The 27,569-nt window shown below is 42.1% G+C and overlaps 1 protein-coding gene and 1 long non-coding RNA gene across 9 annotated transcripts in view; one reads left to right on the plus strand and one right to left on the minus strand.

Annotated features, from left to right (window-relative positions):
* The window catches only part of PDE1C (phosphodiesterase 1C), a 548,714-nt gene that overhangs the window by 80,360 nt on the left and 440,785 nt on the right, over positions 1-27,569 (plus strand). For 7 of the 8 annotated variants that reach the window (XM_045004970.1, XM_045004971.1, XM_045004974.1 and 4 more), the window contains exon 1: positions 9,326-9,562. The exons of the other annotated variant lie outside the window; for it this stretch is intronic. In XM_045004970.1, the coding sequence (XP_044860905.1) occupies positions 9,478-9,562 (85 nt within the window). In that variant the 5' untranslated portion in view covers positions 9,326-9,477. Of the gene's footprint in view, positions 1-9,325; positions 9,563-27,569 lie in introns of those variants that run through there. 8 annotated transcript variants of the gene reach the window in all.
* Positions 1-27,569, minus strand: part of LOC123363701 — a 38,684-nt gene that overhangs the window by 6,578 nt on the left and 4,537 nt on the right. Inside the window, exon 2 of the long non-coding RNA XR_006576868.1 lies at positions 26,682-26,747. This is a non-coding gene — a long non-coding RNA (uncharacterized LOC123363701). The remainder of the gene's footprint in view (positions 1-26,681; positions 26,748-27,569) is intronic.

A 27,569-nucleotide genomic window follows, 5' to 3' on the forward strand; every position in this document is an offset into this window, starting at 1 on the left:
GGCCACATTCAATTTAGCAACAAGGACATTTTGGCCTCGTCAAAATGCTGGGTTCAGGAATTGAATGTGGCCTGCGTAGTCTATTTTTAGACTCCTGATAATAAAAGTTGGAACTGGCTGTCTGTTTTACTTGCTCGTGCTGGTATGATTTAAAGACTGGCAGCTGACTTGGAAAGGGAGTGATTTGGAATATATGTAGGCTGATGAATGACCACATTACTTGGGTGGCTTTAACATTTTGAAGGCACTTTGCCTCGTTTGCTAATGTGCTCTGGTAGGATATGTGCCTTTTTATTATGTGGCTTTGTTATATGAAGGATTTTTTATATGGCAAGTCAAGGGGTACTGCTTTCATTAAGTCCTGTATGCTTGTGCTCTGGGTAGGGATAAAGGGCAAAAGATAGACAGAAGTAAGGGGGGTCTGGGAACACAGAGGTAACAGCCATGCCTCAGCTGCTAGAGGAGGATGGTTAGCCTTATGTTACTCTGCAGAAAAACGTAGCTAGCTAATCAAAGAGGCCAGTGGAGCCTGAACGCTGGGCTCCTCATCTGATGTGATGAGGATAGGGTTGTGTGGAGGTTAGTATTTACAGTACCATCTGCTGACAGTGGGGAACCATTTAAACAATGCCCCAGAAGCAGCTTAGTTCCTACCTCCTGGCTGGAGAGGTAGAGCCAGACTGATCTCATTTACTGCAGTGTCAATCCAGAGTAACTTAATTGAAGTCACTGGAGCTCAGTCAGTGGAGCTCATTGATTTACACCAACTAAAGAGCTGCCCCCACAGGAGTATAACAGCATACACGCCACATATATTCATCACAAATACTGAATACCTCTTCAGCATGCCCTTGAATTTCTTTAGCATAACATATTTCAAAGCTATCATTCTAAATGGGAAGGGAAGAGGAGAGAAGATGAAAATCCAGCAAGAACTACAAATGATGTGATGAGTGACTCATAAAGCACATATTTCCTTTGTATGGTTTGACGAGCTGCAGAATGACTTCAGAGAAAATAGTGACTGATGAGCAGCCAATCAGGATGCCATAATTTGCATACATGAGTTAACTGGTCATTGTTGTTCTTGACTGCCACACTCTTGACTTATGAAGAGAGCTAATGGAAAAGAACTAGACTAAATTCAGCAGTGACATTGTCTTTGGACTTATTTACATTCGGCCACATTGTTGACCATGGGTATGTGAACTGCAGAATACATTAAAATGTTGCAGTCTAACTTCCTGTAGCGAGGCGGTGGAATACCCCACAGCCCTGCGGAGGGACGAGCCTCCCCTAGCACCAATGGGGGCGGAGCCAGTGGATCCTGCGCCCGCCCCCCAGAGGTCACAGCGCAGGACAGGAAGTAGAAAAGCCCCGCTGCAAAGCTCAGTTGGAAGCCAGCCGCCGGAAAGGCCAGATGCCTGTGGCCTAGCTCCGGGATGGAGGATGCCAGCAGGCTGCGGCCGACCCGACGACTGGCCAGACCAGCTGAGCCTACCCCTCGCCAGCTACCCTGAGGAGCGGCCACGCCTGCCCCTCGCCAGCTATCCTGAGGAGCAGCCGAGCCTACCCTGCGCTAGTTACCAGGAGGAACCAATGGTGTTGGGAACCGCCGAGGATGCCGGCCAAACCCAGGTACCTTACGAGGGGGAGTCCGGAAGTAGCCCAAGGGCAGTCGACCCTGGCCTGGCCGCGGCAGGGCCAGAACCAATGTCAGTGTGTTGCAGTCAGGATCCCCACTGACGCAGCAGTGAGTCTTCTGCCGCTGCTAGGGCCCTGGGCTGGGACGCAGTGGAGCGGGTGGGCCTGCGTCCCCCCTGCCACCCCACTCACGGGTGGCAGTCTCCCCCTCGCACCAGTCGCTCAGAAGCCTGAGCTCCTGACTGTGGGTTTGCTGCCCCCCCCCGACCTAGGGCCTGGGCTTGTATTGAACTATTGGCTCCGCCCCTGCCTAAGGGCCCAAGCTCCTGACTGTTTGTTTACTGGCTCGCCCTGACCCAGGGCTTGGGCCCAGAGCGACCTAGTGCGAGGCGGTGGGATACCCCAGAGCCCCGCGGAGGGACAAGCCTCGGCTGAGCCCTTTTACACTTCCCCTTGTGGATGCTGCTTACACAACATAAAAGGTACCTAGTTCATGTTAACTTAGTCCTGAAGACTAGGTTTATGTGAACTAGGCACCTGCTAGGTTGCACCAGCAGAATGCACAAGGAGAAACTAGTGCACAACACTTTGGTCCATTCTGCAGCTCACACCCATGTAGTCCACACTGCAACATAGTGTAAACATAGTCTTAGTTGCATATTGGACAAAATTCTGCTGTCCATGACACCAATGTAAATTTGGAGTAATATACTGAAGTCAGTAGAGCTACTCTGGATTCACACTGGTGTCATGCAGCAGAATTTGGCCTATTAGTAAAATGTAATTTGCACTGACTTGCAACCAGATTTTCTACTGTTACACCATTTTTTCAAGTGTGAAACCAGTGACTTCAGTTGAAGTATATTGGTGGAACACTGGTGAAATGGAGAGGAAAATCATGGCCTTGGTTCAGTGCAGGTGCAAAATCAGCCTAACTTTCCTCCCATATTCTACACTCCATTGACCTCACTGGTCTTACCTGTGACTTTGTTTTACCATTGTAAGTAAGAGCAGAAGCTGGCCTAATGAGGGTAGCTTACACCAATTTGGTGTTCTGTGGTGACCTCATTTAGCTGTGGCATAAGCAGAAGAACTCCTATTTAAATAAATGGGAACTGCATTTGCTTTTGCCAAGGCTGCTATTGGCCTCAGATATATTAGGCATGGTTCAGGTATAAGTTACTGTGTGTGCATATACATAGGGATGTGCTTCAGCTTACGCTGTCATGTTTGTATTTCCTGCTGCAACCTCTTTTTCCACTATCTTACTTCTAATGATACTAATTTTGCATCCCCACTGAATGCCGACATCAGTGCAAGATACTTCTTTGTCACTTATGCCCACTTGGTGACAATTGCTATTGGAAGTATATCTTACACCACAGTTTGTCACTATTGAAGTTAGTGATGAAACTGCTTGCACCAGAGTGCATTTGGACCACCAGCTAGCTATACAACTGTTTACAGACAACCTGGAGTCAGTTTGTTTCTGAACATAACAAGTGTCCATTTAGATATGGACCCGCATAAAATGGCAGAGATTAAATCCAGACCATTATTAATTTAATCCGTTTTTTTCACGTGCCCAGAATTTGGCATGTACACTTGCATTTTTTCTGTGGTATGATGTCATTTTAAATTGCATAAAATGACTACACACAGCGGAAAATATAAAATAGCCTAAGCAAAGAGAACATTTAAATGCTTTGGAGGATACTCCATTTGGAAGGAGAAAATGGTGAGGTTTGTAACAAGTGAAAAGCAACAGAAAACCTGAGCATTTAAAAAAAAATCTCCTATGGCTTTCCGGCTGTCCTGACCAAAAATAATTAAAATCTAATTAATATTCCTGACAGTGACAATGTTCTGATAGCATCCAGATGGGAGTACTTCTAGGAACAATAAAACCATAGAAGCTTTCAGTCAAGAATATCACCATTTCTGTATCAAATTTAAGGAATGTGACCACATTTTACGTCTTGAAAATTAAACACATCAGACATTTACAGGGATTTCAAGTTCCAGTCTTTCAAATGAAACAGGATAACAACTTACAGGGTTCAGCCCTGCAAAGTGCTGAACATTCTTTTGAGGTGCTGAATGTTTTCAACTGCTTTTTAGATCAGGGGGAGCTGAGGGGGTGCAAGACTGGTTCTGTACATGAAGAAACATATTTCCAAGCTGTTAGTGACTGACTGAATTTAATCATTCCTGACATTAAAATTTACATTTTAAAAAGTATCTTTTTATCTGAATTTTGCATGCCTCAGTTTTGAGTCTCCATTTATGGACACTTTGAGCTGGATTTACAGCTGTGCTGAAAACCCAGAGGTATCCCTGAAATCAAAGGAGTTGTGGATTCTAGCTGCCACTGAAAATCAGGCTCCAGGTGTTGCAGGCACCCCAAAAAAATGGACATGTCTACAAATGGCGGCATAAACTCATTGGGCTTGAGTCTAACCTCATTGTACAATTGTACCTCCCATTGTAACCCCACTAACTTCCATAATGTTACTACAGATTTAACCTGCTATGTGGTAAGGACCACACTCATTATTGCTATTGTAAGACAGGAATACATTAAGTATTGATACAGTAGAGGTATATAACATGTATTAATAGTATAGAGAAGAAAAAGTGAGAGGATGAATCTTGGCCTATGAAGTCGGTGCAAGTTTTGCCATTGATTCTGGTGGTGTCAAGTTTTCACCCAAGTTCTGATTTTTCCATTTCTCACTATACAAGAAGCAGGGGACATCCAATGAGAATTAAGCGACACATTTGAACTGTAAAACGGAAATATCTTTATACACAACACATTATGAGCTTATGGGATTCACTCACAAGATAGTAAGGCAAAAAACTTAATTGGATTCAGAAAAGGATTAGACCTTAATACGACTGTGAACAAACTACCTGTTACAGTAGCTAGGACAAAAACTTATAATGGATACAAAACCTCAGACTTTAGGACATAAACTAACTGCCTGGGGCTAAGACAAAAGTATTGCCTAATTGTCTGTTTTGGGATTTTTTACAACTTCCTCTGAAGCAGCTGGTACTGGCTACTGATGCAAGATGGTATATTGGATGGATCAAAGGTTTGATCTGAGATTATTTTTAGTTTTAATATATGTCATAAATAAATATACAACCCCTTCCTCCCTCAAAAAAAGTTATCGGAGTGGGGGGGGGGAGAAAGTAATTGCTTTTTTTGTGTTCACAAGTTAAATGTTGCCATGGATACAATGTGCTGTTTACAGCAATAATAATAAATATTTTACATTAACACAATGCTTTTTATGCAAAGTGATTCACAAACTCTATACAGGGAGCACTTCACACAACACTGAATTACAGCAACAGAAACTGTTTCAACAGCATATATCAACACTACCAACAGTTTAGAATAGGAAGTGAAGAATACTATGCCCCAAGTGAAACTGGAGTGATGGTATAGGAAGGCAGAATATAATCACCAGAACTGAAATCTAGCTAGGAGCCGAAACACACTAATTCTGCAAGGTGCAAAGAATTAAAAGGGATCAAGCAGAAAGTAACCAGTACAGTACAGTAGCCAGTAAGAAAGCAGGTTCACACTTTTACCTTTTCCATTAGATACATTTAATTTTGTACATTCTGGTTCTGGTATTTGGAGTCAATTTTAAGCCTTTGCTTTCTTAGCCAGTACATTAGTGCTGATGTAGGTGTATGACCTAAATAACCAGTGACAGAGAAAATGATTATAGAGATACAGAATTTTAAACTAGTTCTGTTTTTTTTACATTGTTCATGAGGTAGTTAGGCCCCCTCATTTATTAAATCACCCCTCAAGACTTTCTTGAAGTGGCCACATTTTACAAGGACAGATTTTAAAAATTGCTGATTTTACACTTGTAACTGTATGGCTGCAAATAATTGCAGCTGCAGTTGATGTAAGTTTCATGTCAGTACAGTACTGCCAAGAGGCTCAGTCAGGATCACAGCCCGTGCACGGTGATGGAAGCAATCTATGTAGAACTCCAGTCTGTTGTTTCGACCCTCAGGAGGAGTCCATGCAGAATCCTTTTTATTATAGCGTTGGTAGGAAGGATTCTGTGGGTTAGTATGTAGTTCAGAGGTGTGTTGGAAGTATTCTTTGAGTCGGAGACGGCGAAAGTAGGATTCTAGGTCACCGCAGAACTGGCTGAACTTTGTGACTTTGTCCTCACCCACAACTATTTGGGGACAATATATATCTTCAAGTCAGTGGCACTGCTATGGGTACCCGCATGGCCCCTCAGTATGCCAACATCTTTATGGCTGACTTAGAACAACGCTTCCTTAGCTCTCGTTCCCTAACGCCCCTACTCTACTTGCGCTACATTGATGACATCTTCATCATCTGGACTCATGGAAAAGAAGCCCTCGAGGAATTCCACCGTGATTTTAACAATTTCCATCCCACCATCAACCTCAGCCTAGACCAATCCACACAAGCGGTCCATTTCCTAGACACTACTGTGCTAATAAACGATGGTCACATAAATACCACCCTATACCGGAAACCCACTGACCGCTATACTTACTTACATGCCTCCAGCTTCCATCCCGGTCACACCACACGATCCATTGTCTACAGCCAAGCTCTAAGATACAACCGTATTTGCTCCAATCCCTCAGACAGAGATAAACACCTACAAGATCTCTATCAAGCATTCTTAAAACTACAATACCCACCTGCTGAAGTGAAAAAACAGATTGACAGAGCCAGAAGAGTACCCAGAAGCCACCTATTACAGGACAGGCCTAAAAAAGAAAATAACAGAACGCCACTAGCCATCACCTACAGCCCCCAACTAAAACCTCTCCAGCACATCATCAAAGATTTACAACCTATCCTTAAAGATGATCCCTCACTCTCACAGATCTTGGGAGACAGGCCAGTCCTCGCTTATAGACAGCCTCCCAACCTGAAGCAAATACTCACCAGCAACCGCACACCATACAACATAAACGCTAACCCAGGAACCTATCCTTGCAACAAAGCCCGATGCCAGCTCTGTCCACATATCCATTCAAGTGACACCATCATAGGACCTAATCACATCAGACACGCCATCAGGGGCTCGTACACCTGCACATCTACCAACGTGATATATGCCATCATGTGCCAGCAATGCCCCTCTGCCATGTACATTGGCCAAACCGGACAGTCTCTACGCAAAAGAATAAATGGACACAAATCTGACATCAGGAATCATAACATTAAAAAACCAGTGGGAGAACACTTCAACCTCTCTAACCACTCAGTGACAGACTTGAAGGTGGCAATTTTGCAACAAAAAAACTTCAAAAACAGACTCCAAAGAGAAACTGCTGAACTTTTGAATTAATATGCAAACTAGATACAATTAACTGTGGCCTAAACAGAGACTGGGAATGGTTGGGTCATTACTCTAATTGAATCTATTTCCCTATGTTAAGTTCTCCTCATACCTTCTATGGGCCATCTTAATTATCACTTCAAAAAGTTTTTTTTCCTCCTGCTGACGATAGCTCATCTCAATTGATTAGACTCTTCCTGTTGGTATGCATACTTCCACCTTTTCATGTTCTCTGTATGTATAAATATCTCCTGTCTGTGTGTTCCATTCTATGCATCCGAAGAAGTGAGCTGCAGCTCACGAAAGCTCATGCTAAAATAAATTTGTTAGTCTTTAAGGTGCCATAAAAGATGGAGGCATTTTCAACATCTGAATTACCATAACAGTACGTGAAAAATCATGCCCAAGTTATTTGCACCTGCAAAATTTCTGGCCCAAATATGGAGGCCTAGTTAATACTGGGCTGAAACCTTGGCCTATAGAATTAATTTAACATGGAAATTAGTTTTAAATGTTTACAAGGAATTACTTTACACTATTGAGGTCACTGAGCTAGATTTAACACAGCATAAGTAGACTTAATTCCATTGACTTCAGTGGAATTGTGCTCACAGATAGCCATGGTATATTGACTGCCTTGGGGCTAAGACAAAAGTATTGCCTAATTGTCTGTTTTGGGATTTTTTACAACTTCCTCTGAAGCAGCTGGTACTGGCTACAGTACAGTAGCCAGTAAGAAAGCAGGTTCACACTTTTACCTTTTTCATTAGATACATTTAATTTTGTACATTCTGGTTCTGGTATTTGGAGTCAATTTTAAGCCTTTGCTTTCTTAGGCAGTACATTAGTGCTGATGTAGGTGTATGACCTAAATAACCAGTCAGAAGTCTGGACTGGGAGTAAGCAAGGACTGGAGCTATGCAAAACTGTGATCTTCTTCCAGATTTTCCTAGGAATCTAACCTGGTTTCAGATTTTATGCCTGAAACTGACCAGATTTGCTGATGTTCTTAAATCTTTTGACATAGTTTACCCAAGCTTTGAAGGAACTTGAGCTGAGTTACTGTTTTCGTTGGATACCTTACAAAACTTAATGGATCCATGTGGAGTCCATCCAAAATTTTGCAAAACTTAGTGAATTTAGCTGAGCTTTATTATAGTTTATAACCCGAGAAATCCAAGCACTTTGGGGTTGGGAATTCACGGTCAAGACCACAGGAAAAAAGGTTTGCAAGAACCTGAGTGAAATGAAACCACCATGTACAGTTCTTGCCAGGACATGTGCATGCTATTTATTCCTGGTCTGCCACTAACCTGCTATGCGAACATCATCAAGTTTCTTACCTGCTCTGCTCCAGTTTGCCCATTCATAAAAATGGCAGTAATGCTTACTTATTTCACCAGTGTATTGCAAAGCTTAGTTAATTTTGTCAAAGTTCTTGGAGATCCTTGGACAAAAGTGCTAAGTGCAATATATTATCCTTGAGGTTGCAACTGCTGAGGAAAGATAGAGCCTGCAGACTTTTCAGTTTTTCACAGGTTTTGCTGGATGCTTCATTGTCATTGATAATTTACTTTTAGTAGTGTCTCATAGTTGTATCTGCTCTAATGGTTAAATTCCTGCCAATATATGTGTTTTCAAAGATCTACAACCAGTATAAGAAACTATTTATTGATGGTGCATTATACTTTGAGTGGGATTAAAACACCAGTGTTGTCCACAAGCACTGGGCTGGAATTTGAGCACATAATTTGCTGCACATATGAAGCCTCTATAAACTAGGGGAGTTATAAAGGCAGGGGTTTAAAGCTAATGTTAGAAAATTATATAGTACACAGGCTAAGAAAAGTGTGTCTGTACATCTGGGTATAGTGCTTAGATTATCCACAAATACTTTGTTTGTTTTAAAAGTCATAAGATACATATAGTGCATAATCAGCAATAACCCAAATTTAGGTGAATAAATGTAACAATACAGTTTAGATATTAGCATCTAAATATTCGGGTACATACTCAAGAAAAATTGTACAGAGAGTTGGTTGTGGAAAGCAAAATATATCCAAAACTACATGGAATACAAGGAGTGCCAGTGCTTAGATTCTAGCAAAATTTAACACTTCAGATTATTTTAATTGTATACTGAACTCCTACCCAGAAATTTGACAATTGACTTGTTGACTCAGGAGTGTTACACTAATTGACTGTTAAGTTTGGATCCCAGAGCCTCTAACCAGTTGTTAAACTCTGAGTAGGCATGTCAATAACATGCCAGCGGCAGTTTTAGGGGGTGGAGAATACTGCTGGGTGCATGTCTTTCGGATTCAGCTCTCTGCGTGAGGAGATGTGTGAAGTCGGGTGTGAGTGCTGCTGCTACAGGCAGAGATACAAGGACAGCTAATTGCTAGCTCAGAAGCTTTGATTTCACGAGGGGAGAACTACTGCTGCTGGAGTACAAACTGACAGGATCATGACAGAGCCAAGCAGTAGAAAAGAAGGATTTAAAAAATGCCGGAGTGCCACTTTCAGCATTGATGGCTTTAGCTTTACAATTGGTGAGGCTTTTTGTTTTAATTCTTGGTTTTATTTCCCTCCCTCCCTTTTCTTCTAGCTTTCTTTGTATATTAGGCACAGCATGAGGAGACAGTTTATCCACCAACAATGCTTTTTGAAATGCATAGATGTCCTGTAACTTTTGCTTTGCTTTGTATCCAGCTGTGTTCTTTATTTTCCTCTGTTGAAGAAATTTGCCTTCGACTAGTAGCTGCTCTAAACCCTTTAATCTGTTTTTTGGAATAGTTTAATTAAGAGACTTGCACAACTTTTGTTTTGGAGCCTTACCTCGGGAAAGCCTGTGTTTTAGGATTATGTTTCTAACTTGCATGATGCATTTCCTTCCGACAAGTCCAGTAACATAAGCACTGGGAGTTTGGGGGTTTGTTTTTTATTATTTCTTGGCTCATCTAGTACGCTTTCAAAAACTTATGACCATGTGCTATTTTCTAGCTAAAGTAGAAACATATAATCTCTTTTATATTTATATATATATATATATATATAGAGAGAGAGAGAGAGAGAGAAAAAAAATGCTAGAATTGGAAAGTGTATCAGGAGAGGTTTTAATGTCTAGGGCCATGTTTGTACCTGGTGCAGTTGTTTACATAAGGAATGGATTTGGTGCTTTGTGTTCATTATGTTGGCAGGGGAGAAAAAGTGAGCCTTCTCAAAGCTACAGGTGTCTGCAGATTTTTTTTCTTTGTGAGGCTTGCTGTGCAAAGGTTAGGCACACTGAGTAATCTGAACAGGTTGTTCTTTCAAAATTTTACATCTCACTGGGCTGTATTATGCAAATCCCTGTATATCTCAAAAAGAAAACAAGCCACCGTGCCGATTTAATTTTTCTCTGTAATCTAAGTGAGAATTTTGGATAATCTACATGGAAGAAACTATCACTTTATGTATATCTTTTAGAAATTGACTCAGATCTGCTCTCTTGCACTACTGAAGTCACTGGAGTTTATTCTGGAGTTACATTGGTGTAACTGAGCGCAGAATTTCGTTCTCTAATGACAGATGCAAACTTTTTGTTGGATGTGAGAACTTCCCTCTCTTGTCTTTCGAGCCTCTGTCTTGAATTGTAATGCCTTTTGCAACTGTTAAAACCTAAACTTTCTGGGAGAGCTATTTAAACTTAGATTATGCACTGCAGGAAATATTTTCATATAGCAATATGTTAATGTCCACACTGCACTTTGAAGAGGAAAACTACAACACAAATATTATGCTTTATTTTTATTTTACTTTAACTATGGAGAGGCTACCATCTCTCCATAATAAAGTTTCATCAAGATTCCATTATAAAGGCCTATTTATCACCTTGTATCTTTATGAATTAAATAGGGTTATTTGGCATCACTTTGCATCACTCTGTGGCAATTTGGGGGATTAGCATTCCCATGGTGCTGTTCTCTTTTGGGCCTAGGAAGGACACAGCACTAGCTTAGGCAACAAAACATTTGTGTGTGTGCTTAATTTTATTAATACATACTTAGAACCAACAAGATTTCTGTCCTGGCTATTTTTCTGTGTTACTAGTTATGCTGGAGAAAACTGAATCAGATTTTGCATCAAAGGACTTGGATTTACAATTCCAACTCTTCATGGTTGTTTTTTTTTAAGTATCAGAGGGGTAGCCGTGTTAGTCTGGATCTGTAAAAAGCAACAGAGTCCTGTGGCACCTTATAGACTAACAGACGTATTGGAGCATAAGCTTTCGTGGGTGAATACCCACTTCGTCAGGGTTTTTTTAAGGCAGTAGTCATGCTATCTCACAGATGTTTTTCTCAAGATTTATGCACAAATGGGTACCCAAGGAAAACAATTAACCATTTGCATGTTATCGTATACTATAGTATGTAGAAATAGAATATGATTGGTATATTTCAAAAGGATCTGTGTGGCTTGACAAATGTGCACTGATTTAACGTATGCATTTGTGATAACTTTGCAAACATGCTTCCTAAGCTTTGTATACTAGTAATGATTCTTGAGTGATCAAATATGTGTAAGTTTTTGTACTGAAGAGTGTGAATATTTCTTAGCAATTTCATGCCAACTAAAAACTACAAGGAATGGGCTTAACATTAGTATTTCTTCCTTTTAATTGGAAGAGAATTCTGCCTCGGTATTTAGAACCAGGTTTTCAAAGAGTCTCAGTGATTTCTTGGAAATACTGAGCTTCCACAACTTCTATTGGGGTTAATAGGAATTGTGGGAACTCAGTACTTTTGAGGATCAGGCAATAAAACAGTAAAAATACCAGGCTGAAAGTCTGTGCTGAGCTGGAACTCTGTGTAAAATGACATGCAATGTACATTTTAATCTGTCTATGCATCTAATTGCTGTCTTCCAGCTAGGAGATGACTTACTGTTTGCTTAATGATGATTTACATTTAGACTTATTGTAGCTTTTCTTGGAGAAGGGTTTGGGCCTAATACTGAAGATCAGTTGTGTGGGATGCTAGAATTCTAATGCAGGGAAGGTTGGGGAAATGCCCTTTTCCCACAACTCTGTTATTTGACTCCAGGCATTCATGCAACCCTTATAGCTCCATCATCCTGGTGCTGGTCAGTGTCCTGTTCATGCCATAGTGTTAATTAGAGCAAGTTCAAGGCTGCTGTAATTTTCAGCCTGGTATTGGTGGCCCAAAGAAACAGTTCTGGCAGCTGGGAATATCAGGAAAGCAGAGACTCTGTCTATGCTCCTTTCTCCCAGCGACAGCCATTATGAGTAGGGCTGTGAAGAGTCATGGTGTAGAGCTCTACACCAGGTGGAAACTTCCTGAGCAGCCGCTTAAATTGGATGTATGGTCCCTTTGCACTAGTGAAGTTATGCAAACGCACCATAGTGTGCCTATGAATCAAGTCCCTTGACTTCTATGGGACCATTCAGGATAATAAATCTACCCAGTAGTAAATATTTGTTCTGAGACCTTTATTTGACTTCCCTCTCCATCTGGACATTTCATAGTCTATGAAGTTTTTGCCTGGAGTGGGGCTATTAGATTTGAATTCTTCCAGAAAGATAATTTATCTCTGTAGCCAATTTCCCCATTCAGAAATAAACAAATCAGAGTGCAAGTGAAAGTTTAAAAGACTAGTGATGAAAACACAGTGCCTGTTTCTTGTTTTGCTCCCTGTCTTGTCACTCCGGTGCATAGTGAGTGTAGAACACTAGTGTAGTGTATCTATATGTGCTAGTCTTTCGTATCTACTGTTTCATATCTACTGGTCTAATTGACTAAACTAAACACGCAAGGAAGTAAAGAATCAGACCCACTGTCCTTCAACTTGAGAAGATGGTAAACAAAAATGTCAACAAGATGATATTTTCCTTCTTTGTTAATCATTTTTCTATCATTAAAAGCTAATTTTAACCCCGGGCTTTTCATATCTAGAAGTGTTTGAATAACATTTTGTTTTAAGTGTGCTAGCCACATGAGTCTAATGAATTTATTGTTATAGAATACAATTATAACTATTAGAAGTAACTGAATTGGTTGGGAGTTCTACTGTAACTCAACACTGTTTAGGTATTGGGGGGAGGAACACTGACCTGAAGTAAATGGTTTTGCGGGTCTGATTCATAACAACGTTGTCTACCATTTATGAGATCTTGCAGCAAAGATTCTTTGAGCTCCACTGTCATTAAAAAGGACACCGCCGGCATTCTGCATGCTGGGGCTGGAGAAGTTTTAGGTAAAGGTTCTACAGTGAAGTAGAGTGTAGCTTTATTAGACTAAGGAAAACCGCTTTACCCCTAAAGTTCCTTGTTAGAGGAAAATGATTCTGTTTCTCTGACATTTTCACTTGACAGGCTCTCAGCAGAAGTTCCAGTATTCAAACTAGCTGACATGTATTGTTTAGATTTTTATTCAAAGAGGGGTGTGGACAATCAAGCATCAAATGAGTGAGAAAGATATGAAGTTTGCACTGTACTTATTTTGCTGTTCAATTGAAAGACTGTCTTTACATTAGCTAGATAATAGTTGCTATTTATGTGTACTGTAACTTTAAATTTTTAGGAGTTCTTCTGATGGCAGCTGCCATTTTGTAATCTGATCAGATGCCACCTGCTACAGAGGAAACACCCACACTGTACTCTTTCATGGAAGTTTTACTTTTGTTCTGTTTTTATTTTTAATGTAAAATAACTGTCAATCTTACTCACAGTACATAGTTGTTCTTTATGTACAGGAAATTATAACAAGTATTGCCCACATGTTCTCAGGAATCCGTTTTCTTCAATTTTTTGGGGGAAGACAAGGGAATTGTAATATCAGATTGACACCCTGGGGGAGAGAGGTAGGGAGCCTAAATTTATCTTTCCTGTAATGAGGTTGCATTTTTTCATGATCGTCACAATGGGATTCCCCTCAGCTTCTTCAGAAGTGCAGTGCTAACTCCAGGAGCTCCCTTGTTCATCTGCAACAGCTTTTAAAGAGGTACTGTTGGTGGAAAACATCTTTGCAGTTGAGATGATATGGGTGCCTCACCCCACATTTGTATTGTGCTGCTTGCATATACTTCTCTTCTTTAAAGAGCCATGTTAGTGCATTAGGATGGCACCTGGAATCAGCACTGCACTTCCCAAATACAGTAGCTTACAAGGGTCCCACTAACTATGCTATGCGTTAACCTAATTTAGTGGCTTTTCAGATTTTTCCTTCTGTGGATTGCTGTTGAAGAAAATGATCACTCTTTTGTGGACAAGGTGAAATGCATTTTGTGGGCTCAGTCCATTTTCTAGTGGCCATGTGTCCAATGTCAGGAAAAAAACCATAATTGGTACCACTATTGATAGAGAAGTCGAGGAACCTGAAGTACATTTCCACCTCTGGAAGTGAGCCTTCTAAGTCAGGACTGAATTCTAGTTTGGGGGCAGTGTGAAGGGAGCTCCACTTTCATATCCATGAGCTGTTTCTGTTCTGCAGATAGAAAACTTCAATCACTGGGGATTTCAGTCACCAGGCCTAAGCTGTTACATGAATTTTTAAAAAAACCTTGTCCAGTGATGCAACTAAAAGAGTTCTGCTTACCACTGTTTTTTGATAGAGAAGAACTGATATTAGTAATTTTGATGGTCAAGTATCTTGCCACCTGAACCAGCAGAACTGGGAATTCTAAGCATGATAATGTGATACTAACCTACCTATATGATACAAATTTATGTCTTTATTTTAATTATTTTATTAAATAATTTGTCAGTGTACTCTGAAACCAATACAGATACAACATGATATAAAGAAAGGAAAGACAAATGTAGTGAAAAGAAAACTGACAACAAATATATTGTATGCAGTGTTGTTGTAGCCATTTTGGTCTCAGGGTATTAGAGACACAAGGTGGGTGAGGTAATATCTTTTATTGGACCAACTTCTGTTGGTGAGAGAGACAAGCTTTCAAGCTTACACAGAACTTCTCTACAGGTATGGTTCAGGTTTTACTAGATCTGAAGAAGAGCTCTGTGTAAGCTCCAAAGGCAGCAGGTTTAAAACAAATAAAAGGAAGTTCTTCTTCACGCAGCGCACAGTCAACTTATGGAACTCCTTACCTGAGGAGGTTGTGAAGGCTAGGACTATAACAATGTTTAAAAGGGGACTGGATAAATTCATGGTGGCTAAGTCCATAAATGGCTATTAGCCAGGATGGGTAAGAATGGTGTCCCTAGCCTCTGTTCGTCAGAGGATGGAGATGGATGGCAGGAGAGAGATCACTTGATCATTGCCTGTTAGGTTCACTCCCTCAGGGGCACCTGGCATTGGCCACTGTCGGTAGACAGATACTGGGCTAGATGGACCTTTGGTCTGACCCGGTACGGCCTTTCTTATGTTCTTATGTTCTCTCACCAACAGAAATTGGTCCAATAAAAGATATTACCTCACCCACCTTGTCTCTCTAACAAACATATTGTGGAACGAGAATCTAAAAAGGTGTAACTTGCTATTAACTCTGTTCCCAAACTACAAAGCCAGACTCAAACCTGTCTGATATGTCTGTTCACTATGCATGAAATTCACTTCACTTCCATGAATGCTGAATTATCAGAATTAGGTGGGTGAGGTGTAGACTTGTGCTGACCCTCTACACAGTGGTGAATTGCACCCTGATGCAATAATAAGCAACATGAATTCCTGTTATGATTCACTCTTTTATGTCTTTGCTGTTGTGGTTCCTACATGAGTGGTGAACAAATATTTGATAATGGGCTCTTCAGTCTTGCAGAGCACAGCATAACACCATTCAATGGAGAGAAGGTGTACATTTTTAAGAGTAATTGCCTGTTGGAACAATTTTCCAAGGGTCATGGTGGATTCTCCATCACGGGCAATTTTTAAATTAAGATTGGATGTTTTTCTAAAAGACAAGCTCTAGGAATTATTTTTGGGAAGCTCTATATACAGGAGGTCAGCCTAGATGATCACAATGGTCCCTTCTGGCCTGGGAATCTCTGAATCCATAAGGGAGAGAGGGATTTCAGTGGGAGTAGAGGGGACTCAACATTTCATAGGAGTGCTCCGCACTTTACAGGATGGAGTCCTACATGAGCTTTACTAGAAAGTTACTTTGCAAAGGTCTGGCCTTCCTTTAATAGAGTTATGATGATTTACACCAATTGAGGACCTAGCTGCCTCTTGTACTAGACCACTTTGCCCCATGGTACGTATCTTGGCGCACAATTAAAAAGTCAGTTGACTTTTGGGTTGACATCTTGTATGTCAAAATAATTCTGAGGTGAAAGATGATTGCCAGTTCCGAGGCCAAACTCAGTGGAGTAGAAACTGGATCAGATTCATGCTGTGGCACATCAGTGTGCGTCACTTCTAAAGTCTTTTTTTTCCCCCTGTCAATTTCATTTCTAAGGGAAGCTTTGAAATGTAAAACCTTTGCACTGTGTTTTGACATGAGAGTAGGCAGCTTTATCCGCCATGTTTGCCCTTGCGTGTAGGAAAATAAGCTCATGAGCTTTGACAAGGATGAAAGGTGATAGTGGATAAAATCATTATTGTCACTCCTAAGGAGAATTCCTCTGACTACCTTGTATAATTTTTTTTTAATTTTGACTGTCTGAGGCAAATCCTGCCCTCGACTTTCTAGATATATAACATGGTGGTTCAACTGATTTATCTATCTTACCATAGTATCTGAGCATGTGATTGTGTGTACAATCCGTACTGGCAGCAAAAGGGTTAATGAGAGTCTGGAGGATCATTTAGACCACTTATCTATACCTGGAAGGTGTGTAGACTCAATTTGTTATCAGACCCTGCAGAGGAGGAGCTGGTTGTCATCCTAAAGGAAGTAATTCAGAAGAACGGTGAGGAGAGAGACACTCAGGAAGGTGCAGATCTAGGAGAGAAGGGGTCTAGGGCAGTGGCTCTCATCCTTTCCAGACTACTGTACCCATTTCAGGAATCTGATTTGTTTTGCATACCCCCAGCTTACACCTCGCTTAAAAACTACTTGCTTCAAAATCAGACATAAAAATACAAAAGTCACAGCACACTGTTACCGAAAAATGGCTCACTTTCTCATTTTTACCATATAATTATAAAATCAATTGGAATATAAATACTGTACTTACATTTCAGTGTATAGTGTGTATATAGAGCAGTATAAACAAGTCATTTACGACATTTTAGTTTGTACTGACTTCACTAGTGCTTTTTATGTAGCCTGTTGTAAAACTGGGCAAATATTTAGATAGGAGTTGATGTACCCCCCCTGGAAGACCTGTGTGTACCCCCAAACATACATGTATCCCCAGTTGAGAACCTGCTCCTGCTTTCTGGGAGGGGAAGTATGAGGAAGCTACAGGAAGGAGCTTACTCTGTGGTGGGTCCTAAAACGGGCAAGGTTCCAGGTATGTAGCCCTGTGGGTCAGTCTTCCAGAAGAGAACCCAGAGGGACTAAAAACTCAGGCCCAAGGCAGGTACCAGCGGCTAAACTTCTGTGTGGTTTTGTTCGGGGGTGTTTCAGTTCTGTTGGGGAGAAACCTGCTACTCTGAGTGGGATTGAAGAGGAGCCCTGGGGACTGGGGTGGGGGATTTGGGAGAGAGACTGTATGGATGACTAGTAGTGTGGCTGGAAACTTTATTTGGGACGTGTTACCCTGGAAGGGTTGAGACTACATGACCTTGGTGGAGGGACAAGTTGCTAGAAGAATGGAATCACTTGGGCCTTAATGGCTGTCAGACCCCAATGCCACTGGGGGGGAAGGTTCTGCTGTGCTTTGCCCTGCCATGCGGGGCATGTCAGCTGGTGAGTCACTTCTCGGCAGAGCACCTCACCTTCTTTAATGTATTTGTCCTTACAACACCCTTGTGAGGTAGGGAAGTGCTATTATCCCCATTTTACAGATGACAAACTGAGACACAGACCGACTAAATGACTTGCCCAAGGTTACCCAGGACGTCTGCAGCAGAGTGAGGAATTGAGCCCATGTCTCCCAAGTCCTAGGCTAGCATCCCAACCACTGGATCATACTTCTTCCTTAGGGAGAGGATGCAGACAGGGAGCACACGGCTCCTACATGTATATGAACCACAGAGCAGTGCTCCAATATGGCTGTCTCTGGTAGCAGAGATGGATTGTTCTGGGGCATAGAAAATGGGATTGTCTTTGTCCTTTATGTATGGTGTTGGAGTGGGGAGCACAGTGAAAGGCTGCACCGATGCTTTCCAACCCTGGGGGAAGGAAGATTCCTTTGGCAAACCATGTTTAATTAAGCTTTATCCAGGGATCAATGAGACTTTTAGCTGAGTAGCAGCTGCAAGTTTCAGCCTGCAGAAGGTGCTAAACTCAATACCAATCATATAGTTAATGCTTCGTGTCTGCCTAACAAAATTATCTTGTTTTGCACTTCACAGGCACTAGTCTCAAATCCATTGACCTGTAACATAACTACTTAAGAGCTGTAGCAGTAAGAGAATATTTGCAGATATTTTAAAATTACAAATAAATACAACATAAACTCGTTCAAACGGAGTTCCTTTTTTACTTGACAAGAGTCAAGTTCAGGTGTTTGTATTTCCCTGATAATACCTAAAGTAGTGTAAGGAATGCAGGGAAATCGGCTCCTTGCATTTGGTGTCAGAGATGACACTTATTGTTGCAGGAGAATCATAGAAGCCTCAACTCAGTCTCACCAGTTTAGGAAAAGCATTTAATTTCACCGCTTAGAACATTTCTATTTAGCTGACTGAGTCTGGGTTGCCTCATAGGACCACAGAAGTTAGAAGAAGGAAGGACTTTTAGGTAATCTAATTGATATCTCCTCCAGAGTTTACTATGACTACTGTAATTTTAAACATTTCACCTTGGAATCACTGGTGGCCAGACAAACTTGGCATGAAACAAGCCTGAATTTAGGAAGTTACCCTCCCTTTCCAAATCTAAATTATGAGAGAAATCAAAGATAGAAAGTGGTTAGGGTTTTTTTTTCTATTAAAGTTGTATATTTCTGGCCAATATAAGAATTGGATACTGGGAGAGAGAGCTTTAAAATCTAACTGTCTTTTGGGATTTGTTCTGCCGCAGAACTATTTTTTAAAAATTCTTATGCTCTGCTAATTAGCCTGTTTTTCGTATGCAGTGTGTGAATGCATGTTTGTGGCTCTGTAGCTATGTTCTCATTTACACCAATGTAAATCTGGAGTAACACCACTCAAGTCAAGGGGTATGAAACCTCAGAGCTCCACTGAGGTTAAGACAGCTACAATGATTTACACTATCTGAGAATCTGGCCTCAAAGATTTACACTAGTGTGGAGTAATTTAGAAAATAATCTGACCTATAATTGAAGCAATTTAAATCACACAGGGTGAAGCCTACCAGCCATATTCATTTTCCATAGCGTATTTCCAAGAATTCATAAACAATTGTGTTGATTTTTCCTAGCTTCTCTCTGCAGTGACATGGATTGTATTTAATAGTTCCACTGAAACCTGACCCTGGATTTCTAATAGCTACCTTGAGATTTTCAGAACTCAGAATTTAACCCCTAGTATTACATCAGTATCTGGAGCCTATGATCTCTGGCTGTTTTTCAAAGTTGAAAATGTGATGAGTGGAAAGTTGTAGTAATTACTGAACAGATGCACTTAATAAGGTCTCTACTGGATTTCCAGCTGGCAACTAGAGCGGTGTGCTGGGACAATGTGACTGCAGTCACTCGGATCATTATGTGACATCACATCCTCCCCCTTGTTGTCATAGCAGCTGTAATCATTCCACTGAAAACTTCCCCAAGGAAGACTGCAAACATCATCTTTCTCCATTAAGTGGAAGTTCATGGTGTTTTGTTGCTTGCTGCTACTGTATGATGCCATTTCTTATTCCTATTCATTTAAGACCTTCTTCCCCTACAATTTACATTGATGTGTTAGGCAGCGTTACAGACCATCAAATGTTGTGCAGCTGGGGATAAACAACTGCTCAGCCAATGCAACTTTAATTTTTACCTACAATTCCTTTACTGTTCCAGCATCAGAGTTCTCCCAAGCAGACCACGTTAGCGAGAAGTAAATGTAAGCGGAACCAAATTTAAGGAACGCTGGGGCTGATTCTTAACTTGCATCAGTTTCAAGTCAGTGTAACTCTACTGACTCTAGTAGAACTATAGCTGATTTATACTTGTGAGAGGAGAATTGGGAGTACTGTTGGTATCAGTCATTTTGTCATCTGTCTATTTTAGTACTAATGTAGAACATTAAAACTGAAATCATTCTAAAAATTTAACTTGGTACTCTCTTCCCCATATATGTGGATTTCTTATTTTTTTGCAGTTCTTTCAAGTTGGATGCCGTTTTATCAGTTTCCCTTTTTCATTTTGTAGTCTTTCATTTCTGGTTATGATATGCTTGCACAATGCTGATATAACTGGGTTTCCAAAGATGTAGGGAAATGGTGACTGCAATACAGCTTCTACTAGAATTTGCTTCCTCCCCTTTGGTATTCACTTTCCATGAATAACTGTTCAATTGAGTTTTTGCTCAGATAAAACAAATGCTAAGCCATCATGCTCCAGTATACATTTCACAGTGAATTTTTTAATATGCCACAGAGGCAGATGTGAAGCAACAGCAGAGAAGTTCCAGTAGCAGAGTTTTAACATTAGTTAAAATAATGCAAATAATGAAACCTGCTTGAAAATATACTGTAGGAAAAGGATGTATGGGCAAAATATTCCTCTAACTTAGGGGAGGGGGAGGAATAGCTCAGTGGTTTGAGCATTGGCCTGCTAAACCCAGCGCTGTGAGCTCAATCCTTGAGGGGGCCATTGGGGGATTGGTCCTGCTTTGAGCAGGGGGTTGGACTAGATGATCTCTTGAGGTCCCTTCCAACCCTAATAATCTATGATTCTATGATAGAGTAATACTAATACCCAGTACTTGGGTATTCCACCCATGTGGAGCCTATAGTCAGTAATCATAGTTTTTTCACTGTGGTATTCAGTTTTTTCAACACGTATCGATCACCAACAGGAGAATTTTGTCCCCAGGCCATGATCCTGCAATTGAGTGTGCACACATGAATCCCCATTGAAGTCAATGGAACTTTACTTAGGTGCACTCATTCACAGTTAGCTTGCAGGATTGGGGCCACCTTTAACTGCTTGGCAAAGGTACATTCCATAATCAGTGAAGAACAATTTCATTTTTCTTTAAAAAATGTACATTGAAATTATAACTGAGCGGAATTGCACTTTTGGGACACTGAATAGCTGGTGAAGAATTGGCTGTATCCTTGATATTCATAGCCAGTTGGCCTTATTGCAAGTAGCATTAAGGGCTAGCTCCATCTCCTGTTAAAATCAATGGGACTCTTATCACTGATTTCCTAGATAAGGAAGCTTCCACTTGGACTCCATATAACTTTGAATGTATTATTCTTTTCTTTATGTGCATATGGTTCATGCCCAAATAAGTAAAATTATTGAGGAAAATATTAACTGGAGTGAGGAAATTGGAAGAACTACCTCTCCAATTTTTATAAGTGGGGTAATGTATATAATGGGTTGTTAATTTGCACTGCTGAGAGTGCTGAATATGTAGAGAACAGAGGAAAAATCTTCTCTCAATTTGCAATAGTTTGTGGTTATACTTCCTCCTCCACTCCCAGCAATTGACTTATTAAATATCCAGATGCACATGTACTATAAAGAATCAATGGAATTTGAACTGAAGACTGTCATCACTAAACTGTGGCTTGACTAATCCTTGAAGTGCAGTTCTATCCCCCCAAAAATGACTCTGTAAAAATATCATCTTTGAGGGTTCTAAGGTTTGTTGGTTTCTCAATGACTCCATATGTTTGTGCAACCCTGAAAATTGAGGAGATAATTTGGCCTGCAGGATTGTTAATACTGGTGGTGATGTGCAAGAAGGAAAAAAACACACTGTGTTTGCAGGCCTGCTGACTTGGGGGAGGCAAGAGACACCCTGTAGTTTTTATTTGTAAACTGAGCAAATTTTATATGGAAAGAGTAATTGAGAAACAATAGCATAAAATCCCACAACACCACTTTTACAATAGCTTTTCAGAATAGAAACATGTTTTAAGTTACAGAACAATCTCATCTAATAGAGAGAACTCTACATAGCAGCAGTTCTATCATGCCCCAGTAGATGGCATTGGGACATATACTTTACTCATAAGCTCTCTTAAGACTTTTTGAAACTCACTTGTATGAAGTGTTTTAGGCCTGGTCTACACTAAAAAGGGGGTTCGAATTAGGGTACGCAAATTCAGCTACATGAATAGCGTAGCTGAATTCGAAGTACTCTAATTCGAACTACTCACCCGTCCAGACGCGGCGGGGTCGAACTCCGCGGCTCCAAGGTCGACTCCGCCACCGCCGTTTGCAGTGGTGGAGTACCGGAGTCAACCGCGGCGCTTCCGGAGTTCGAACTATCGCGTCTAGATCAGACGCGATAGTTCGAACTCCGAGAAGTCGAACTCACCGCGTCGACCCGGATGGTAAGTGTAGACTAGCCCTTAGAGAGGCAAGGTGAGTAAGGTAATTCTGTTGGTGAGAGAGAAGCTTTCAAGCTTACATAGTGCTCTTCTTTAGAAGTGTGGCTTTTTGGGGGCTCTATTCACTTACTCCTGGGGGCATTCTGCACCAAAAAATAAAATAAAATAAATTCTGTGCACAATATTTTAAAATTCTGCACATTTTATTTGTCAAAATAACACTACATAGTCATGCCAGTTTTAATTATTTTGGTGATTTATTTCAAAATATGTATCAGCAAGTATGTTTGTAACAATACACACAGACACACATAAATTTCCCCCCAGGAGTAGAGAGTTAAAGAAACCCCTATGACAACCAAGTTCCTGTTTCTTTGCTCCCCACTCCCTCTCCCCTGAGCTTAGCTGGGGCGGGGGGGAGCAGACACCCACAACCACCTCAGAGCCCAGCTGAGCCCCTCCCAGCCAATAAACCAACCCCTTCCCAGAGCATAACCGTGGCCCCCCCAACCCAGATACCCACACCCTATCCCTCCCAAAGCCCAGCCCCAAGGCCCCCGGCCCAGATACCTGCACATACTCACCAGACCCCGGGATCCAGAGGGAGAAACCCCCTGATGCTCGGTGCCAGGCTTGCACAGAGTTTCCTGCGTGTCACCCTCTCCTTCCCTCAGGGTATGCTGGGAACTGCAGCTGCCAGGAACCCTCTAGCTCAGTGGTTCTCAACTGGGGTTCTGCAGCCTCCAGGGGGTCCGTGAGCCCTTTCAAGGGGTCTGCGAGGCCCCACTGCTGAAGCCCCAGTCCTCGGCACCCCCCGCAGGGTTGAAGCTGTGGGAGGCGCAGGGCCTTGAGCTCTGGTGCTCCCTGTGAGGCAGAGGCCCTGAGTGCATGGGCAGAGTTGGGGTCATAGAGGGCATTTTGCCCTCCACCCCCCGCAACTGCAGCACAAGATCACAGCAGTTCTGGGGGAAGGGGCTTGACAGAAGGGGTCCACCCCACCCCCCTGCACTCACCGGTGATGGGAGGTGGAGCGACCTGGCCCCAGCTCACTCTGCTTCCCCCGCCCCAGCCGTGTCGCTCGGGAAAGGACCGCCCCCTGCACTTACTGGCAGCTGAGCTGGCAGAGTGGAGCGGGCTGGGGCTGGGTTGCTCCACTTCCCACCGCTGCCAGTGAGTGCAGGGTCGCTGGGAGAAGAGGCTTGGGGGAAGAGGTGGAATGGGGGCAGGCCAGAGGCGGAGCATGGGGAAGGCTAAGAGGCCGGGCGGAGGGAGTTGTCCTGGGCCCCACCCCCCCCAGGGACGGCCCTGCCCCTTGCAACGGGCGCAGCCCACGGGGGGACCGGCCAGGGGATAGGGCTGGCCGCTGGAGCTGGTGCTGCCATGTATGCAGCATACAGCTGCCTCGGGCACTATGAAATTTGCCCCAGATTTCATGGTGCCCTATGTAGCTGCGTATTCTGCATATGACTAGGGACGGCCCTGCTGCCCGCAGACAGCCCCAGCTACCCGCTCCCTGCAAGTTGAACTACCCCGTCTGCACACAGACCCTAGCAACACCCTCCCAAGTTACCCCTCCTGCTGCCTGCATACAGCCCCTAGCTACCCCCTCCCTGCACCCTAAGCTGTTTTCAAACTTCTTGAGCTAAGCCCCCCACCTTTTGAGTTATAATTTTTGGTTGCATCCCCCCCACTCCCTCCCTGGACCCCACCATGTGGAGGTGGCTTAAGCCCCGCTGGCCCCTCGCCCTCCACAAATAGAAGTCAAACTATGCCTATGCCCAAGGCCTCTGCCCTGAGCCCCCTCCTTTCCCACGCCCCTGCTGGGCCCTGGAATTTTAGTAGCATGTCAAGGGGGGGCCTCAGAGAGAAAAAGGTTGAGAACCCCCCTGCTCTAGCTCCCTCTCCCTCCCCCCAGCAGTGTCTTCTCTGTGCAAGCTGGGCTCTGCGGGGTCCAGAGGCCCCTAGTGGTGGCCAGCAGCACTGCAGTCCATTTCTGTGCAGAGGCGGGGAAAAGAAATTCTGCACGCACAATGTCAATTTCTGCAAAATTCTACATTGTGCAGTGGTGCAGAATTCCCCCAGGAGTAATTCACTGCACTTCTGCCAACGTACGGCCATCTAGCCCAGTGGCTCTCAACCTTTCCAGACTGCTGTACCCCTTTCAGGAGTCTGATTTGTCTTGCGCATCCCCAAGTTTCACCTAACTTTAAAACTACTTTCTTACAAAATTAGACATAAAAATACAAAAGTGTCACAGCTCACTATTACTGACAAATGGCTTATGTTCTCATTTTTACCATATAGTTATAAAATAACTTGGAATATAAATATTGTACGTGCATTTCAGTGTATAGAGCAGCATAAAGAAGTCATTGTCTGTTTGAAATTTTAGTTTGTACTGACTTCACTAGTGCTTTTTTATGTAGCCTGTTGTAAAACTAGGCAAATATCTAGATGAGTTCATGTACCCCCTGGAAGACTCCTGTGTACTCCCAGTGGTATGTGTATCCCGGACTGAGAACCATTGAGGCTGCTTAACACCACTGAAAATCAGGCCATTTTTACTTAGATGCCTAAATATGGATTTTGCAGCATCATTTTAGGCATCCAAGGCTGCAAGTTTTGACTTTTGTTTCTCAGTTATTGTCATTTTTGAAAAACAGCCCTGAACACACAATTCTACACTAATGTGGCTTTTATATGGGTAAATGCGTCAGGCGGAGTAATCTGACCAGATTCTAAGGGTTCCTTTCATTTTTACTTGGTCTATTTAAAATTCAAAGAAAATACTCTTAACTTGCTTGATTCCCCTCTGTCTGCTTCAGAGAACTGCCTAGTTAAGAATTTGTCATTATTTGGCAAAAAATTTAATATTTCTTGCCTTAAACTGCCTTTGCATGAGCCAATATAAAAATTTACATATATTTCAAATCACGTACTGTAGCCAATTTTTGTTGGGCAGATAGAAGGGCATATGAAATATTGGACACTGCAAAATTTTGTAAAAGGAGCCATTTTAAAGATTTTTTTAACTTTAAAGTCTTAAATCAGAGTTGCAAAATGCATTTTTAGTTTCATTTAAAAACAATACATAGGGAATCAAAATCAGTTTTGGATGGGACCATATGGAGAGCGTACAGCTCTATGATAAACCATGCAACCCTGCTGAGCCAGGACTGGAACCTCAGTCCTGACAAATAAATGAGGCCTCTACCACTAGGTCTGTTACCTGTAGAAGGGCCATTATGTTCCCTCTAGGCTGCAGCTGGTCAATAGTGGGCCACATGCATGTCATGCCAAATCCTGCTTCCACTGACGTCAATGGCAAAAAATCCTCCCATTGACATCCCTGGGGGCAGAAATGGCCCATTACTCCTGTTGATTGCTAAGGGAACTGGATCAGACCCCAAATTATCCAGGTCAAAATCATTATTATGATGTTATAGCTTTATTATAATGTTATCTTCAAACAACAGCCAGCAGATGAGTTTTCAGTTGTATGGAGAGTTTGAAGGAGTGAGAGACAAAGAAATATTAGTTTAAAAGTCAAAATTTTAAATCAATGTAATTTCTAATGACCTGTAACTCAGTTTGACCTATTTCCTTCAAACTTTGCTGTAAGAGTAAATCTGGGAATTGTCTGACCAAGACAATTTTTCATGCCAAAATCATGATAGTGCTAAAGTAGAACTTTTCCACTAATTTCAGTTATTATCTTAATGATGGAGCAATGACTGCCTATTTATAGTAAGTGTACTGTAGAACGGTGCAGTGCCATGTCTACACTACACAAGTCAACCTACGCTAGGTCGACTTAGAGCTACTGCACTAATTACTGTGGTTTTTCATGTCCATACTACATTCCTTCTGTCGGTGGTGTGTGTCCTCACCAGGAGCACTTGCACTGACCTAAGAAGGGCAGCCCAGGCTCTCAGCTCCCCATGGGAGGGAGCTCTGTGCAGAGCGGGGAGCTGAGAGACTGGGCAGCAACTGGAGCTTTGCAGGGAGTCCACAGCCTGGGTTCTCAGTGCCAGGCAGCGAGGCTCCCACTATCAGCACTGATGGGGCTCACAGCTGGAACACTTCCCCCCACTCAACTTCAAAACAGGGACCCTACCAGCAGTGAAATTTACTTACTTGTCAATTTCATGGCTCCCACTTCAGCCATTCTGACAGCAACAGGTGATGCAAGTAACGCAGTGTCTGTGCGGATACAGACAGACATCATCTTCCTTTTCAAATGCAAACAGATGGACATCATACCAAAAGTGTCTCTACAGACACTGCATTGCTAGAACTATGTCGACCTAAGCCTTACGCCTCTCATTGAGGTGGATTTACTAGGTTGGCACAGCTAGTGAGTTACAGCAGTGGGAGGAACACTCTAGTGTGTACACTTAGGTACTTAGGTTGACATAAGCCGCCTTACATTGACTTAACATTGCAATGTAGACATGCCCCGAATCTAATACATTTATCACTGTCACAGAGAAAGAACAATGAAGAATTGTCTTCCTAATAGTGTCATAGAAGGTGCAAGGAGTCCATTATAATCTAATGAGGAGGGCTGATATTGCTGTAAAGTCATGTAAAGAAAAGAGGTAATTCCTGCTGCTACTAGGAAACACGATAACTCTTAAAATCCATTTACGAAAGCTCATTTTAAGGCAGGTGAAGTAATAATCAGGAGGAGAGGGACTTTCAAAAGCACTCAGGGTTTGCCAGCTTTGCTCCCACTGAAATCTAAGACTGACTGTAAAGGAAGCAGAATTGGGCCAATATTGAGTGCTTTGGAAAATCCCATCCCAAATAAAGATAGCTAAGTGGTATCCTTTGTTCAGAGCAATTTATTTAATAAAATAATTCCAATATAGCCAAGACACATTGGCTCCTGATGATCTTTATAGTTGATGGTTTGGTTTTTCATAAATAGTATAGCACAGGGGTGGGCAGACTACGGCCCACAGGTTAGAGACTAACAAATTTATTTGAGCATAAGCTTTCATGGGCTGCAGCCCACTTCAT

The sequence above is a fragment of the Mauremys mutica genome, chromosome 2 (assembly GCF_020497125.1).
Source record: "Mauremys mutica isolate MM-2020 ecotype Southern chromosome 2, ASM2049712v1, whole genome shotgun sequence".
NCBI classification, from domain to species: domain Eukaryota; kingdom Metazoa; phylum Chordata; order Testudines; family Geoemydidae; genus Mauremys; species Mauremys mutica.